Source organism: Nestor notabilis, unplaced genomic scaffold (assembly GCF_000696875.1).
Source record: "Nestor notabilis isolate BGI_N333 unplaced genomic scaffold, ASM69687v1 scaffold5557, whole genome shotgun sequence".
Classification (NCBI taxonomy): Eukaryota; Metazoa; Chordata; class Aves; order Psittaciformes; family Psittacidae; genus Nestor; species Nestor notabilis.
Window position 1 is genome coordinate 111,772 of NW_009936827.1, and position 17,496 is coordinate 129,267.

The following is a 17,496-nucleotide window of genomic DNA, read 5'->3' on the forward strand; positions in this document are numbered from 1 at the left end:
CCAAACTTTTCCCAAAGCAATGCCATTTGGGCGATAAAGAACACGGGGCACTAATGACCTCATAGAAATTTTCTTGTGCTACACCTGCTCCCTAAATGTGTTTGTAATAATGAACTAGCAAACTGAGAAAAGACAAGAAGGGTATTCATTCACTTTTACTAGAATTGTGCAAGTCTAAAAAATTGTATATTTTAGTACTCTGTGTATGTATGTCAAGATCTCTACTTATGAGATCTTTCATGGTGATTTCTGTAAGAATGCGTGTAATCTATTAATAGAAAAGAAAAATATAACAAAACCTGTGCATTAACACTGGGACTACATGCTATACTTTTCACATTCTCACGTGAAAGAGGTCTAATTTCCTTTCACCATCTAGAGAACTATGTTCCAAAAACTACCGAAGGGATCACGTACACTAAATCCAGTCCCTGGAAAACACATCCAGAAGAAAACAAACATCTCCTGTGGAAAAGCACAGGAGATGTTTGTTTTGTTTTGTCATGGAAACAAGAGCACAGTGGAGCTAAATGCTCAGGAAGTTATTGACTGGACCTCCCTTTCCCAACTCCTCCCTACAACCTTTATAGTCTTAGAAATTACTCAGTAGAACAACCCCCTTTAACACTACCTGGTGTACTTTTCAGCAGTTGGTCTTGCTTCCAGGCCTGTCATGGCTCATTAAGATAGTATAGTACTTTCTCTCTGCAAGACTGTTCTCGGGGACCATAGAATTCAAGATAAAATGAGATATGGAGGTTTTATCACAACAGAACAGGACTGTGACATATCGTGCCAAGATTTTAGTATCTGAGAAAACCGTAGAAGAAAAATTTCAAAGCAGGTGAAATGTCAAAACAAACCAGTCACAAAAGACAAACATAACTTCCCAATACTTAAAAAAATAGAGTAAACCACAATAAACTAACTTTGTGCGTGCCCATATGGGGGTCCTTATTTATATAGGTTTTGCTAAAGGTTCACATCTTTGCTTTGCAATTTATTTTTCTGTGAAACTTTGAGATTTAATAGCTCTTTCACCTACGTGAATCATTTGACCAACCCATTTGTACTGCTGCCCATAAATGAGTTTTTAAGCTTTTCTGCTTATTTCTATGATTCAGGACATCTAGCATCAGTTGCACTGCAAAGGAAACAGCAGGCTGTCTCTAATGTTCCCACAACGCTGAGTGTCTCAGAGTGTTCAAAGGCTCATTGATAATGCAGGAGGACAGAAAGGAGAACAGGCTTCATTCCTTAACTGCCTAGAGAAAAGAAGTACAAAAGGGATTAAGTTTTCTCTCAAGCTCTCACCTGAACTAACAAATAATAGCAGAAGCCATAAAATTAGAAAGTAACTAAGATCTACAATTACATTTATGAAAAGCCAAATATTTCATTACAGTGAGGAGGACTACAGAGTTAAAAATCTGGCCTTTAAATAACCTTTAGCCTTAAAAGACACACAATATACACTCTTTATTTCAGCTTTTCTATCAGATTCTGCGTGATTCATTTTGAGATTAACAGCTCTTCCAAGGTCAATTTATTTCCAATTATTTAAACGTAATGTCTGTACTGTTCAGTAATTACAAATGGATAATTTTTCACATTTCAGTCTACTGCAACTGAACTTTTTACAACTTAAATGTCAAAATCTAATGGGATGACCATATGTAATTAAAATAAACATAAATAATTATGTATTTTATACTTGACAATTAAAAAGGACAAAGCAGTTGTAATAAGATACAGTTGCATTCATTTTCACTGTGCACCCTGAAAAAGACATTTTAAAGGAAAAGAAATCTAAGCTTATAGAGATAAAAATAGGACTGGTGCAGATGCTCTGCCCCAGGCAGTAAATCCTATGGACATGGAGTGCCCCCTGTGGGAATTTGGCTTATTTAATTTCACACAAAGTAATTCTAGGAGGTGCTCTGGTACCATTGCTGTAATCACATGATGGCCTGATATACCAAGTGGCACACAGACCTTATAGTCCAGTTCAATATGATGCAGAGTTTCTGCTGGGCCTAGAAAATCGTATCTTGCAGATGATATGTATTACCGTTTAATAGCAATGACAACAAATGCGAAGTGATTTCAAATTACAGAGACAATTGTTTATACATGTAGAACACACACATCCTTCTGCGGTTACTTTTCCTCTGGAGAACTTCTGATAAACCATAGGCACAAACCATAATTTCCTCTAATGAAAAAGAAAATACTAAACTCTTTAATTTCCAAGAAGACAATTTCTTTTTTATCACTGGATGGACACTAATACTTCTCTTTTTTTTCTGGTCTGTTCACCATGGGTACACATAACCTGAAATATTTGCCTTTGGTTAAACTGTTTGCTGCATTTGAAATTACTCCACACCTCATTTAGGATCAACTGAAATTACTTTTCTGGCAAATAAACTGTGCCAATTAATCAGTTTCTTTTGGACTACTTTCAGTTTCAAGCTTATACTCATACCTCCAGACAATACTGCTTTATTGCTGAGAGGATGAACTTTTCAGAAGATAAATAACCTTAGCTTCCACTGACTTTTCACTTGTGAATGTTTGTGTGTGTGTGATTCGTCTTATCTGACAGCCAGAAAATGAACACATGGACTTAATCAACCATCTATCAAATATTTTTAAGTCACTTGCATATCATGCAGGAAAACTATAGCAAAGATAAGGATGAACAGCTTTCCTGCACAGCCTCGGTTGGCATCTTATGTTTAATAGTAGCCCTCATGTAGCTCTCAGCAGGCCTTCCAAGCCATAGTAGCCCTCATGTAGCTCTCAGCAGGCCTTCCAAGCCATAGTAGCCCTCATGTAGCTCTCAGCAGGCCTTCCAAGCCCAGGATGAAATAAAGAAGGAATACAGTAAACAGCTTCATTAAGCTACACGGGCCTGGTTCATCTCTGATCACTGCCTACACTCTGAATCAAACAGAACACTATTTGTGGGATGTACTCATGTTATTAGAACTACAGTGATAAATATTCAAAAGACCATTCATGTAAAGTCACATAAGAAATCAAACAACATTTTTGATAGCTTGATTTTGAAACGTAAGTTATGTTCCATTATAACAATTCATTTGTCTGTAATAGCCTTGATTATTTTTTAAAGAAAAAAAAGGATAGTAAATTATTCTCGGACAAGTAATAATCTTTTTGTTGTGTGCCAGCAGGATGAAGGATTCAACTCTGAAGCGCCAACTACATTATGTAAGTCTGCATCCCTTGAATTATAGGGCTAGCAGCGACTGCAATTAGCAAGAGAAGGCATAATTCAGGAAAGGGCTGTTGGACAGTTTTCCAGGTCTGAAAGAACAGATTGAGAAATGTTCCAACTGGGAGTTTTCAACCCCAAAGCAGATGACTAGGAAGAACCTTCTGGTCCTTCGACCATAACAAAAGGCCTGCCTAGCAAAAAACCCAAAAAACAACCAAAAACTCAAAACATTCTCTCCTCTACATGCAGACACAGTGTCTGTTCCCCTTCCCTATAAGCACAGTGCCTGCCGCTACAGTTTTGGCAATTGCGTGAGCTCGGCCCAGATTAGGCTGTTTGTGCTCGGTTATTTTCACACACTGCCAAAATTTGCTGACAACACCAGGAGGAAAAAAAAAGGAAAGGAAAACCGGTGATTTTCAACAGTTTATAACTCAGCTCAGCCTAAGCAGGTTTTTATGGGACAAAGAACAGAGATTTCTCTGTAGACAGCACTTTATTCCTGCCTAATTTAAAAGATTTGCTGTGAATGATGGAAACATTAGAACTTTTTAAAGAAAACATAACAAAACAAAAATCCTAGCAGTTCACTAGTATTTTTTTACAGTAGATCAGGTTTGGTGATATTAATAGAGAGATCATTATCTACCTCTCTTACAATTATTTACAACACAGGTGAGTTGTTTGTTTTTTTTTTTAAAGAAAATGAAAATATAAGACTTAAAGGAAGAGGGCTTCAAAATACATAGTACTTCTTTAAGGAGTTAAATTTCTTCCTTGGGATAATTCACACTTGAGCTATTCTAGTGCCACAGTATTCCCTAAGGAGTGTGAAATGATCTTCTCAGGGTTACAGAGTAAGTAGTAAACACAAGTTCTACTCTAAGAAAGAGTATTTTAAATACATATTTTCATTACCATAATATCTAACAACTTTCTATTAAACCCAGAGGTAACTTCTGGAGTCCTCTTGTTGCTTTCTTTCAGTCCATATCTAGAATTTCCTAAAGCAGCATTTCTTAAGCTATTTATCTTTTATGCTCCCTTGCCCCATTTAGCTGATTGCAGGGCCCAGGCTGTTAAACTTACACCTCTATCAAATCTCAAATTTAATCAGTACTGCTTTTGAGTACCTCTAACTTTTCCCAGTGAAGCATGCCCTAAGACTTGGGAAACAATACTGCTCTACTGTATCTTTGAACAGTATCTGTGCAACAGCTATTGTTTCCATTAAGGATACCAAAACCAGCTAACTGCTTCACAAAATTGAACACTTGTTTAATTACTCTTAGTTTCGAGTTAAAACAGTAGGAAACGTTCTAACAAACAACATTAGAAACTTTTTGCTAAACTGGAAAACAGATGACAAGAGTGCTTTTCATAATAGGAATAGGCTGGGAAAGTAGGGAAACAAAGAATATACTGCAGTTTCTGTATATAAATACAAGATATTTAATTGACTGGGAGTCCTCAGAAGTGACTTGTGTGCAACAGAGCGTCATGGTGAGGGTGAGTTTTTGAAGTTTGGATGCCTTTGGCAGCTTTATAGAACTTTAAGACAGACCAGCTATGACTAAAACATGCTCAGCTAGTTAACTATACAAACGTAATGTTTTTTCCATCTTTCTCTCCATGTGCTGACAGCATTACCATTCTCTCCAGTGTTCTTCTTCCTCCTGAGGCACAATGGATCTACCAGTTTATGCAGTCCTGATACTACATTTCAGTACAACAGCTTTCCAACAATAACTTACTTAGCTAAGAGAGGTCATCACTTAGAAGAAGCGAGTAGTTATATTAAAGGCTCTAGAGCTACGCAATTCCAAATTCATTTCAGGATATACTGTACACTACGTGTTTATTTTAATGAGAAGGTTTGGCAGAGCAGTTTGGCAAAAGAAAGTACTGCCAAGTGATTGGATAAGGGATATACCTCCAGTTGCTTTGGATTCCCACATCACCTTAAGAGCTATTCTTCCCATCCCCCAACACACCAACTCTCAAGGCAGTCAAATTTATAGCTCAATAAAATTTTTTATTAAAAATAAAAAGTGTGGCTTCTAAGTACTGCAGTCTTCCAACGTCCTTATGCCAGGTCTAGATCAGACTGCTGTAGCTGAATATGAAGCTTAGGAGGCTTGGCCCACTTTATACAGCACTCCTAAGTTAGAGTTTCAAGATCTAAGCCACCTCTCTTTCCATTCTGTAACAGCTGTTTCTCTACCCTTTCATAAAACAAAAAGAAAAAGAAAAGGAAAGAGACTAGTGTAGAAAAGTTAAATAAATAAATAATGGTTCACAAAACCACAGTGGAGGAACCACTGCTGGCCCTGCCAATAAAAATGTTCCTTCTTTTCAGGGCTGGCTAAACAACTGAAAGTGTTTCTAATGAACTGCTGGCAGCACTATCCATCATTGCACTAAATAGATTCATGTCTCCCTAAACTAAGGATAACTATTTATCTATAATGCACGGTCAGAAATTAGGAAGTATTTAAGCCTTAGAAGTCTAATTCCTCATTTCTCCCCACCTCCTCAAAGCTTGGTTTTATTCAGGCCTCCTGATGCAAAGATGATGAGAGAAGTCCAACTGATAGAGAACTTCAAACTGTTCCAGTGCTAATGAATCACCTGCATGAGTAGGAAAGATACTTCAGCAGAACAGGTATCTGCAGTCTCTCTTTCTTTTTCGTCATTTGTTACACTGACTTGTGTCTTACCTTAAAGTAGATTATCAATAGATTATCTTGCTACTGAAAGCAAGATGGCACATTTATAAGACACACAAAATAACTGAGTCCCAATAACGGTTTAGGATCTTTGAAGATACTATTGTGCAAATAACAGTAGTCTCCTGCATACAATTAGAAGGAAGAAATGTTTTTGAGCTGTATCAGGAGTGTGAAAGTCAGACAGGTAAGCCCTCGCCAGAAGTCACTTCTGACTGCTAAACTGATTACATAGACAGATGCTATCTACAGAGACATAGAACACCAGCAATCAGAGGAGAATTCAGAGATATCAATAAAACATGCCTACAAATAATGAAAGTAAACACTTACTTCATTTCCAGGACTTCCTCCAAATGTTTCCTTCTTTCAGCTCGTAGGTTGGTCAAGTGGGTTTCCTTCTCAGCCAAAGACTGTTGTGTAGAGGATAATTTTGCTTTCATAGACTCCAGCTCCTGCTTAACCTTCTCCATGGCCATCATCAGCTCTTCTACCTAAAATATTTTTTGGGAAGACAGGAGTAGAGAAAAACAGTGTAATGTGATCAGCTGGAACTCACTAAAAGTCACAACTAAATCTGAGCACAAAGATTACCGGTGCATGTACACTGCATAACACTTTTGTAGACTGGAAGTAGCATCTACTGCTGTGGACAGGACATCTATGCTTGACCGAAGCAACATCATAGTCTGTGAATTAACAGTCCGGTCACTGGAACGTTACCATTACAGTACCAAATTACAACTCTACCACTCTTCAGTATTTCTGTTTTAGATAATGTACCACAAGGGTAAACAGATGTTCTGTATATATTAAAATTAGACCACAAAAATGCTAGGTATTAAATAGAATACATTGATAATATAGCAGAAGGATAAAAAACTTTCTCTGGAAATTATGCCTAAAGAGAAACTACGTATGCACTTTAAAAATGAAGACAGTTTCTGAAACAGGGAGAGTACTGGGTTCCCATGAAGATGTAAGTAAGGCTACTTCCTTCAAGATATCTGCTGAACAATGCTTATATGCATGTTTTGTGATACAGCAACATAAAAGACATTCAAAGAGTCGTTGATGGCACACAAGGCCAGCAGAACAATGCTCATATCTTTGGCATGTGGGAAGGGTTCAGAATTCACATGATTGTAAATTCTAGCATATATATTACACAGATGAATATAGTCTTATTTTATTTTCCACTTGGAGCAGGTTCTGTCTCAGCTAAATTTTATCACTATCTCTCATGCAAAACCACAATAAATGCTCAAGTATACCCACATGTAACATACAAAAGCCTCTGAATATTCTTTTAATAATTTTACAATAATGCTTGATGGATTTTTTTTTCTGTCACAACCAAGTGTTCATAAACAATTTTATAATGTGCTTTGAATAGGAGAAACTCAGATGCTGCCGGTGCACTTGATCAAACATTTGCATATATTTAGGATGACGACAGAGCACTGTATTGCATTTATATCCCTGCATAACAATCAACTTGTGCTCCATCCTGGAAGTGAATTACTGAAATTATATTAAACACTTAATTTCTACTTACATGTTTTCACAAAGGGAGTTAGGCACACTGTTCGCTACACAGGTGCTGGAGATGCAAGGTATGGCACACACCACCCCTTGCTTTAATAAATCCTATACTCCTAAAGGCAGAGCTAATGACCCAGGACAAACATGGATAACAAGACTGGTTTTCACACTCAACTAGCGATAGAGCAAGAAACATTGCAATTCTGAATTAGCAAGTTTATAAAAAACTAGCACAGACATTGTGCAGTGTTTACTGTGGAAAGCCTATCTCTTTCCACTCAAATGCAGCTGACAAGCAGCATTCTTCTTACGCCCAGCATATTAAGGAAAATTTTAAATATGCAGTTATCAAAAACTATTCAAGATGTACAGCTAAGAGTTCATCCAGTAACTAACAGACCAAGGAGAATTTCAGTGTCACATAGCCCAAACTGGCTAGCATGCATATAATAACCAAAATTTTCCTGGTTTATTAGTGTATACTGAGGAAAACAAGATCAGAAACTCTGCCAATTTTTAAAGCAAAGAGAAAACTTTATAAAATGAAATCAAAAAATACATTAGAAAAGAATGCAAGGAAAATCTGCAGAAACAATGAATAGCAAAAATACTATGAGGATGGAAACTCAGATACTCAGAAACAGAAAAATAGCAACATGCTGGGGCAGTGAAGGTGCATTAGTGTATCAGCTTCTAGTATATGAGCTTCCATTTCTTTTGGGTGGATCAGAATGACCTACATAAACATTTTCCTTTACAAACAGAGAAGAAAAGAGGCACGCAACTACAAAAGCCTCTCCTTGTAATAGAAAACAACCTCAAATAAACAAGCCCCCAGCCAACTGCAACAATCAAAACGGCCTGTGTCAATCTGTCAGTTGCCAAGATAAAACAATCTTTGAAGCGATGTCTTTTCCATAATGAGGTTTGAAAGATCTCTGACATCCTTCATTCCATTCCCAGTCATCAAGGTTTGTGATGCTAACACTGAAGGACTGGTTTGCTTGATGCAGATCTGTATCATAGCAATTCTGTGCTGTTAAACAGACACAACAAGGCTGGAGGCTTGTATCTAGACCAAGGCTCCTGGTGCTAGATGGCAAGGTCTAACTCTGCAGGAGTACTGTGTAGTAGTGGTTATTGCAGGTACTTAATCTTTCTCTCATAATTTTGTTTGCTAATTCTTTTAATTCTAAGGTTATATTCTGTATTTTTGCAGGTTAACGGAAAACTGATCTGACAAGTGTATACAAAAATGGCTAGAATGCAAGTAGCTTTTCAACTGTGTCAAAACTTAGTTTACAGAACCGTCATTACCTTCCATTCTCTCCTGCAAGTACCATTTCTCATGCGATTTACTAAAGAAAAAAATACACCAAAATAGTGATGATTGTATTCACAACAAAGACTTCGTTGTTCAGATTCATCAAGTTATAGATATTTCATGTGACCATTTCAATTAAACTTCTACAACACAAAACATTTTATTTGGCAGCTTATGAGTCTTAGTGCAGACCTGTCTGTGTATGTCCCAGTAAGTAGTCCTCTGAGAAATAATACAGGAATATTCACTGGAAGCAAACTGCTTGCAAAGCACATCTAATGTAGCCAACACAAGAAAACTTCAAATCTACCCTTGATTTTTTTTTTTGTCCTGAGAGCAGCTAATTATATAATAAAGAAAAGGTATTTGCCAAGAACCAGAGTTCTTGCACTCAAGAGACATTTTCAGAGACATGCTGTTGACATTTTCAATTTAACTAGAGATAAGCTTGTGCCCTATCAATTATAACCAGAAAGTTTCCATTTCAGAAGGTGCAGAGAGTGCACTCTTGCTCCTCCTTTCTCTCTGCTCAAACGATACTATATAAAGCAGAGTATATCTTTGACTATCTATGACTTATCCATGATTCAGTTCTCTGTAGACCATCCTGAAAGGTCTCAATGTATTCTGAGCAGGATGTATCTGCAGAGAACTTAAATGGAGTCTATTTTTCCATTGTTTTCAGGCCTTAAGTGACCTGACCAGGTGACAGCTTATCTTTAAGGAAGAATATGAAGCTCAGTGAAGTTTCCATTAAAGGAGGGAGTTCCTGAGAGACCGAACAAACTGTGTGAAGAAGGGCAAACTATGTCAATTAGATCAGCATGGGATTCACACCACCAGAGAAGGAAAATGTCGACACAGGGCAATTTTTTTTACATAGCGTTACATCTGCCTAGAAAGGATGAAAGCAAGGTGGAGAGAAAAGTCAATACAACAGAAGTTTATCTATCTACCCTGTCAATGGCAGCTTGTAAAGAAATAGAAGAAATGACATAATATTGAAAAGCGAAGCCCTTTTCACGACCATATCTATTATCTTAACCTCCCTGCTCTACAACCTCTAATTTCAGGCTCCTTTGATGCAACTGTAAATCAGAAAACAGGATCACAAGCTCAAATTCACACCTCTTATGTGAGAAGAACTAATGTACCACTGAAGATATCAGAGACACAGCAGGTATTTCAGGCCAGGAAAGGGCTACATCAACTGTTGTGGTTCATATTGGATGCCTCTTAAAATCACAGCTCAAAGGTCAATCCAGACAGACAGGCTAACTAAAGCAGCCTTAGGATCCCCAAATGCTTCAGTGTGTTTAAATTATAGTGTAGTGGCAGCTATCTTTTTCTTACCATTGTGAACTTCTTCCTCAGTGATGAAGGATCACCTGAAGAGAACTTTTCTACTGCACAGAAAATTGAGAAAGACCTTCCCTCTCAGGAAGTTCTGCAACTGCATCTGCTTACATCTTTTCAGAGAACCAGCGCAACTTTGTCTCATCATCCAAGCAACAAATGCATCATGAATGCTGCTAATACGATGGAAGTGACAGTATATGAATGCATTTACAGTTCAAATGCATAGGACTGGCTTAAGTTATATTATTAAGGATAGCAAATCACTGGTACACTATATAAAAAATATTTTATGTTAATGTTAGATAAGGCTTTTCCCCATGTATAGATCAACAGTCTTTGCACTTCTCTCTGTTACTAGCAGGATATGATTGGCTTTCTGGGCTGCAAACACATATTGCCAGCTCCTGTCTGGCTTTTCATCCACAAGTGTCCCCAAGTCCTTCTCCACAGGACTGCTCTCAATCCATTCTTCTGTCGTACTGATAATCGGTATTTACTGCCTTGAACCAGCTACAGGTCCCTGCACTTGGTCTTAAACTTCAAGAGGTTTTTCACTGATTCAGCTAGTTTCAACCATCCAGATGGTCCAAAGTATATGTTAGTCTTGTTATTTTTCCTCCCTTAATCTTTCTTTTGTTCTTTTGATCAAGCACGAAAGACTGAACATCAGCCCATAATTAAAAGTCTCAAAGGGCATGACAAAGGGACTTGACTATTGCTCTGAGAACTCTAATGCTAAACTGAGATAAAGTACTTTAGGAAAACTTACACGGAAAACTTACAGTTTAATGTTTAATTACATGTCTGAAAACAGACACATTTTTATACTTCTGATTGAAGGAAAGAAACTATATCTTTCAATATACATACACACACAGTGGGCTATGGGTTAGCTGTTCATATGCATTGTTGTCTCAGGCAGAATTCAAATGCTGACATTTTAGAGAATATAGATACAAATATCAATACAAAGAAGTCACTTTCCATCATCATTGTATAAATGAATCACTACAAATCTTATTTTCAAAACCACCTCAGCAGGTTAACTTGTATATTTAAAATTATTAGTTTTCTAAACATAGACCTTTTTTGCATAAACATGAAATCAGCATTACAAGACAAAATGTACTAGAAATCTGTACGTTTGCCCAAAATGAAGTAGGCCAGCAAAACAAAGTCTTGCAATTACATGTCAGAAGTAAAAAACACTACAAGGACTGGGGAAAAAAATGAAATCTAACATTTCTCAAAGTGCCACTCACTGTCTCAGAGGAAAGTCTCCTACTTTCCTACAGCTCTTGAGGTTTTGAACTACTTTAATTTCACTGTGTACGTTACTGAAATGAGAAAGGGACTGCGGATTTCTTCAATATCTTATACTTAATTGAGCTGATTAGACTGCAGGACAGAGAGAAGGGAAAGAAATAGACATGAAAAGAAAGACAAAGACAAGAGTTCTGGCTCCATGCAAACTTGTTTGGATCCCAGAAAAATTTCCCAGAACAGATGTTAAGACATGGAAAAAGCACAGGCCAGACTTGGGACTTAAGCATGTAATTTAACTGCCTCAAGTAACATATTACAGGGAGAAAGCATTGAGTCTGACATAACTTGGATTGCCAGCAGGACCAGATGGTTTGCTTAAATCACAAGCTAATAAACCTTTACACAAAATAAGAGGGAAATGAATTATGGTTTCATCATAGCCCCATTTTTGTTAAAGCAGTAGGGTGGCTTTAGGTACTCTTAAAGACTATATCCAACACACTTAACCAAATTCCTGGCTATTCTGAACTAAAGAAACAACTTTCAAATTCTTACAGATACTGGGCAAGCTGTTAGGCATAGCTTTTTGAAAGCTAAAAGTATCAGAGGAAAATGAGAGAAATAAGTAAGCAGTGACAAGAAAAATCTCTTCTCCCCCTGATAAAATTAAAATGCAATTTCTGGTTTGTAAGGTAAGAACAGCCCTCAACTAGGAGGGCAGTTGAAAGCTCTGCCACACTGACAGCAGAAGGGTATGAAGCAGAACGTCTCTGCCCTACTACACAGGCTGGAGCTCTGGCTCCAATTCAAGCCCCTCTTATTCACTACCAGTGCATGAGTATACATATGCCTGTAGGGTTACAGAGGAATGCATCACGGCTGCTGGCTTCTCCACTATGACAATGTGACCACAACTAATCCTTTTGAAGCAGACACATAAGGTGTTAAGATTCTTTACCTTAATTTTTATTCCATAACTGCAGGCACTCTAAAGACACACTAAGGTGAACAGATGTTCACCTAAAGAGAGCATTCTTCCCTACACTATACATATCAACCTATGTTACTGCTTCACTTGTTCTGTGTGGTCACTGTTAAAGAACATTGCTGTAGGATCCTATGCAGACAAGTGAAAAACTTTTTTTCTTCACAAGTTCGAATTTCTTGGCTGCAGATCCTACCTAAAGACACTTGGAAATAAACACAGCATAATATTGTGCAACAATTAAAATGTTTCTATACATCACATTTACCTTCATCTCAAAGTGGATGCCAGATTTACAGCATGCCTTTTGCCAAGGTGAACTGAGTACAGCATTAGAGAACTGTCTCAGCCTGCACACAGAGGAGTTGTATTTTTTTCGCAACAGAGAGGAGTTAGTGTCAAAGCTATGAAAACGGCTGGTGGATTTTCAATTTTCCAGAGAAAAAACAGGATTCTTCTGATCATCTGTAATACACACCAGTAATTTTAGGGATGAACTTTGTATTTCTTCACATTAGTGTGTAAAGATTTAAGTCTTTGTGCCTCTGTTTTTTAGGTTGTTAGGATTTTGTACATTCAGCATCCCTGACAAAATACAGTGTTTGTGTGGCTTAAAAAAACTGGTGCCACTGTCCTATTCTTACATTATTAATTGGGGAAAAAGGAGAGCAGAAAGATAGAAAACAAAAGAATATGGCCTGAAAAGATGCAGAATACTGTAGTTGAATGCAGATTTTCTTATCACTGTGAAAGTGAGATAGTTGATGAGTTGATGTCTCTTGTTTTCATGAGTTGGTCTCTCAACAATAACTTTCATTATAAAAAAAGCACCTGATAATGAAGAGGAGTTAATACTCTGTATTGCTCCTTATTCTGTCTCCACTGATGGATCTAAGCAATGAAGAGCACTAAAATTAGACACCTGACATTACCATGTTACTCCTACAGAAGCCACAGAAGTAGATATATATAGGTCTTTGTCAACGAGCACGTTACTTGAGTATCAATCAAAAGTGCTTTTGCTTATACTTGGAGAGCATTGAGCTCTTATATGAAGGAGGAGGAATCAAAATTCACAGATGTTTGGATAAGAGAAAACTACTGAGCCGCCAGACTTTAGGACTGATTAAGTCACAGCTGTGTCCTGTTAGGATGTTTGGAGGTGGATTTGACAGTTCTATCTCCTAAACAAGGGCCATAAGCCATATAAATAAGCAACAGCCTACTGCTGGGACAAGAGCTCTTGAGAGAGAAGCAGTAATTGTCTCTGCTTAACAGATACAAAATATTTGAGTCAGGCCTGGTAAAAAAATGTATATATAATCCTGATTTCTATTTACAACAGAAACCTGATGGAGTCTCTGGTATCTGAAGACTCTTAACAAGTTACAATTCTATTTCTGTATTTCCCTCAAGTGGAACAATTGTCCTACAAAATATTTTCATTATGCTTTTTAACCCTTGTAACCATACCAAAGGAAGCTGTCCTGTTTTACTTTACATGGATCTGTAAACATAGGAAGCTGTCTTGTGTTTATTTTCTGTGGCTAGCAATGAATCTCTCCAGCCCCTCAAGAACACAGCAGCAATCACTAAGGATAATAAACAACCTTGCAGAAATCTAGATTCTAATCACCTTTAAGTATCTCTACAGAAGCAGAGAGACTAGAATATAGCACATTCTGTACAGTTTTGTACATACTCATTTAGCATAATGTATTACATTCAAACATACTCTCTAGAACCGTGGTTAATTCATGATATTCCAGCCACAACTCTAAACATGGACATCTTCAAATAACGTGACCTTTCTTAGGGTACATCTACTCCATGATTTCTGCTTAGGTAGCAGTAGCAGTTGGGCCAAACGAAGCCTTTCAGCTCAGACTAATTGTCCAAGGACTTTGGCAGGTTTTCACAAGCATTCTGCAGACCACGCTGATTTCCATTTTGCTGCATTTCAGAGAGTTTCAGGCTTAGTAGGATTAAGTCACCATGGCAGACAGTTTAGACCTAACTGAACAATATTCAAAGTAAATATTTAATGTTGTGCTACATAGCATAGCTTGTCAATTTATATAGCAAATATTGATTTTCCAAGGAGAAAAATTCTGGGATGATGTATTACCTCACTACAAGTAGTGAAAAAATGGTATGCTCAACTTTAACACTCTTTTCCCAAAAGACATTAAGGATCATGAGCATAAATACATGAAAGCACTGTTATGTGAAAGCATATGCATTGCCACATGAAGGTTAAACGTGGTTACCTGTAGAAGTACAGTCTCATTGGCAACCTTGGGAAAGTTTCCCCCTCTACTAGCTGGTGGAAGCAAATCTTAGCATTGTAGTGAACAGAAAGCAAGTAGCAGAACCCAACCCCAACAACTAGAAAGTAATCCTACTGTACTAAGCCAGTGGAACTCAGGCTGAAATTCAGTGAGTGTTTTGAAGGAGTCTGATGGTAAACAGCAGTACAGCAAGTCCAAAAGCTTTTGTGTGAGTAGGAAACATTTCAAAAGCGACATCCTCAATTTAATGAACCTCAAGTTTGTTACTCTTCTATGTTTTTCTATATAGAAGAATGGTCTGGAAAGAAATATAATTTCTTTTCTTGCAGTTCTTGGATTTCGGGGAATAAAATGATTATGTCAGAAAAAAAGCATATATTTTAAATTTATGAATCTAATGCACAAGTCTAACGAACTTTTCTAATGCTCTAATCTACATACTATTGTATCGCACTTGCATCTATGATCACAGTTAAAGAATGCAACTGGAAAATGCAATAGAAATTCTAAATTAACGGATTATAACACAAATATTTGCTTGGGTCCTTACAATTCCAAGCAAGCATTAATGTAACCAAATCTGCATGACTTTGATTTTCTCTTGAGGCATGACAATACTGTCTAGAGGTAGGTATGTGAGAAAATTATATAACAGGTAGAGAGATGCTAAGATAGAACTTTGACTGGAATACTTGACTCTTACAAAAGGCATAATGTGAAATCAGTATTTATCTATTAAACAATAAAAAGGGTGCCCTGGGTTCAGGACACGACAAGGGATAACAATCCAGACAAAATGATCTTGAAACTGCCATCTGCACAAAATTTCTACATAATAGTTTCCACCAGTGTTTCTCATCTCATTAAATGAAAAGGTGACTTACATAGAGAAATGCTTGATGTATATTTTGAACAGAAGTTAATTATCCTTTCAGTGTCCCGAATTCTCCTAAAAGTCATCAAATTTTGCCCACTTTGAAACTTTAAACAAGTGCAACGAATTAACCAAAAACAAAGTTACCTTCTCTGGTGGTATTTAAAAAACATGTAGATGTGGTGCTTTTAGACATAGTTTAGTGGTGGACTTGGCAGTGCTAAATTTATGGTTGGACTGGATGACCTTAAAGGTTTCTTCCGACTTAAACTATTCTATAATTCTAAAGTATTTAGAATTTTTCCCCACTATAATATTAGAAAAAGATCTCAGTACCAGAGTTTTTTGGGCATGATTTTCTATGCAGTCTTCTCTACTGGAGGAAAAAAAGAAATCTCCCAAGCCCCCAGCTTGGCTCAGCTGAACACATCCAAGACAAAAAAAGAATAAAACTTCTACTCTGTTACAGTTCTTAAGAAGTACATTACCGAATACAAAAGGCATTACATATCTTCCCACGTAAGGAGTGTGACACAATACAAACCTGTGTATTTTTAAAGGAAGGAGCTACATAACCCATCTAAATACCTTGGGAGAAGTAGTAACTTTAAGGAGAAGCAGTGATTCTAAACATGACTGCAAGCATATTCATTGACAAGGACATGATGCACAGTCAACTTTAGCCAAAGTGCCAAAGTGCTTTCTCTAGCAGAAGGAAAAGAATCAGACAAAAGAATTAAAAAAACCAAAACTTTCTTAAACACAATGTCAAGACTATACTTCAGGCTGACAACTGGCTTAAAAAGCCCTTAAAAGTTTATCAGTAAAAGAAATTAAAATGTGAAGCTTTAGCAGAGATTTTTTACTTAATATGAATTAAATACACAAATGACTTTGCACATGTATGTATATACATACACTCAAACCCCAAAATTAGTTTGGCAGACTTCTATAGAAAGGAGCTTTGCAGAAAATATTCAAGAGAAGTTCAGCCAAAGAGAATGTAAACTGCTTAGAAAAATCAGTGGGAAGCAATAAGGCTCAAGCACCTCCATCCTCAAACCATACTGTGGATTAATGCCTTGATCTCCAATCACTTGATTTATCAAACTTCTCATAAAGAGATACAGAAGAGGCAAAAACATTAATTAAAAGCAAACTGTCCAGCAGCTATTACAGAGCAGTCAGAATTCTGATTTTCTGTCGTGCTCAGAAAACACTCTATAGGTAACTCATTCATGAGAAGTTCCACTTTTTATTTTTCATTTACAGGGACTGGTAGGAAGTAACTTAATCCATGAGAATTTGTGCTGTGAAATAATTCCAGCACTTCACATGTTTTAGAAAATACTTTAGATCTATGTCAGTAACAGAATGCTCAGCAAAAAGGGTATGTGCTTTAATTTAGTTTGCATTTTTAGATGGTACTTTCTAGGATAGGGTCCGATATATAATATTTCTATTTTAAATGTAGTTTCTATTCTCACAAGAAAATGTAATCTAAGTAATATGTGCTAAAAAGTTTAAACAAGACAAGAATGATGGTCTCATGGAAGTACAAATGAGGGCTTTCACTAAAAACTTAGGTAGAATTTCTGTACAGTAATTTACAGGTAAGAGAGAAAAAGCTCTTGGAGACTGTACTCTACATTCAAACCTTTGCAGTACTTACAATAGAAATCCTGGCGAACAGGAGATGGGGAAAAAGGAGACATCTGTGAAGGAGGTTCTAGTTGAATCATTAACCCATTTCATATTTATTTTTACTAAATAAACAAATATGAATTCTAAAGTGGACGTATGTGACAGAGAATTTCCGGAGTCTTGTTATCAACATATTTTACATGTAATATGTACCTGAAAGGATATTAAATCCTGC

The 17,496-nt window shown here is 36.9% G+C and overlaps 1 protein-coding gene across 1 annotated transcript in view; it reads right to left on the bottom strand.

The window, feature by feature from the left end:
• The window catches only part of LOC104408822 (ELKS/Rab6-interacting/CAST family member 1), a gene marked incomplete at its 5' end in the record, with an annotated part of 177,792 nt that overhangs the window by 89,471 nt on the left and 70,825 nt on the right, over positions 1–17,496 (bottom strand). The window contains one exon of the mRNA XM_010018544.1: positions 6,307–6,467. Coding sequence (XP_010016846.1) covers positions 6,307–6,467 — 161 coding nt within the window. The remainder of the gene's footprint in view (positions 1–6,306; positions 6,468–17,496) is intronic.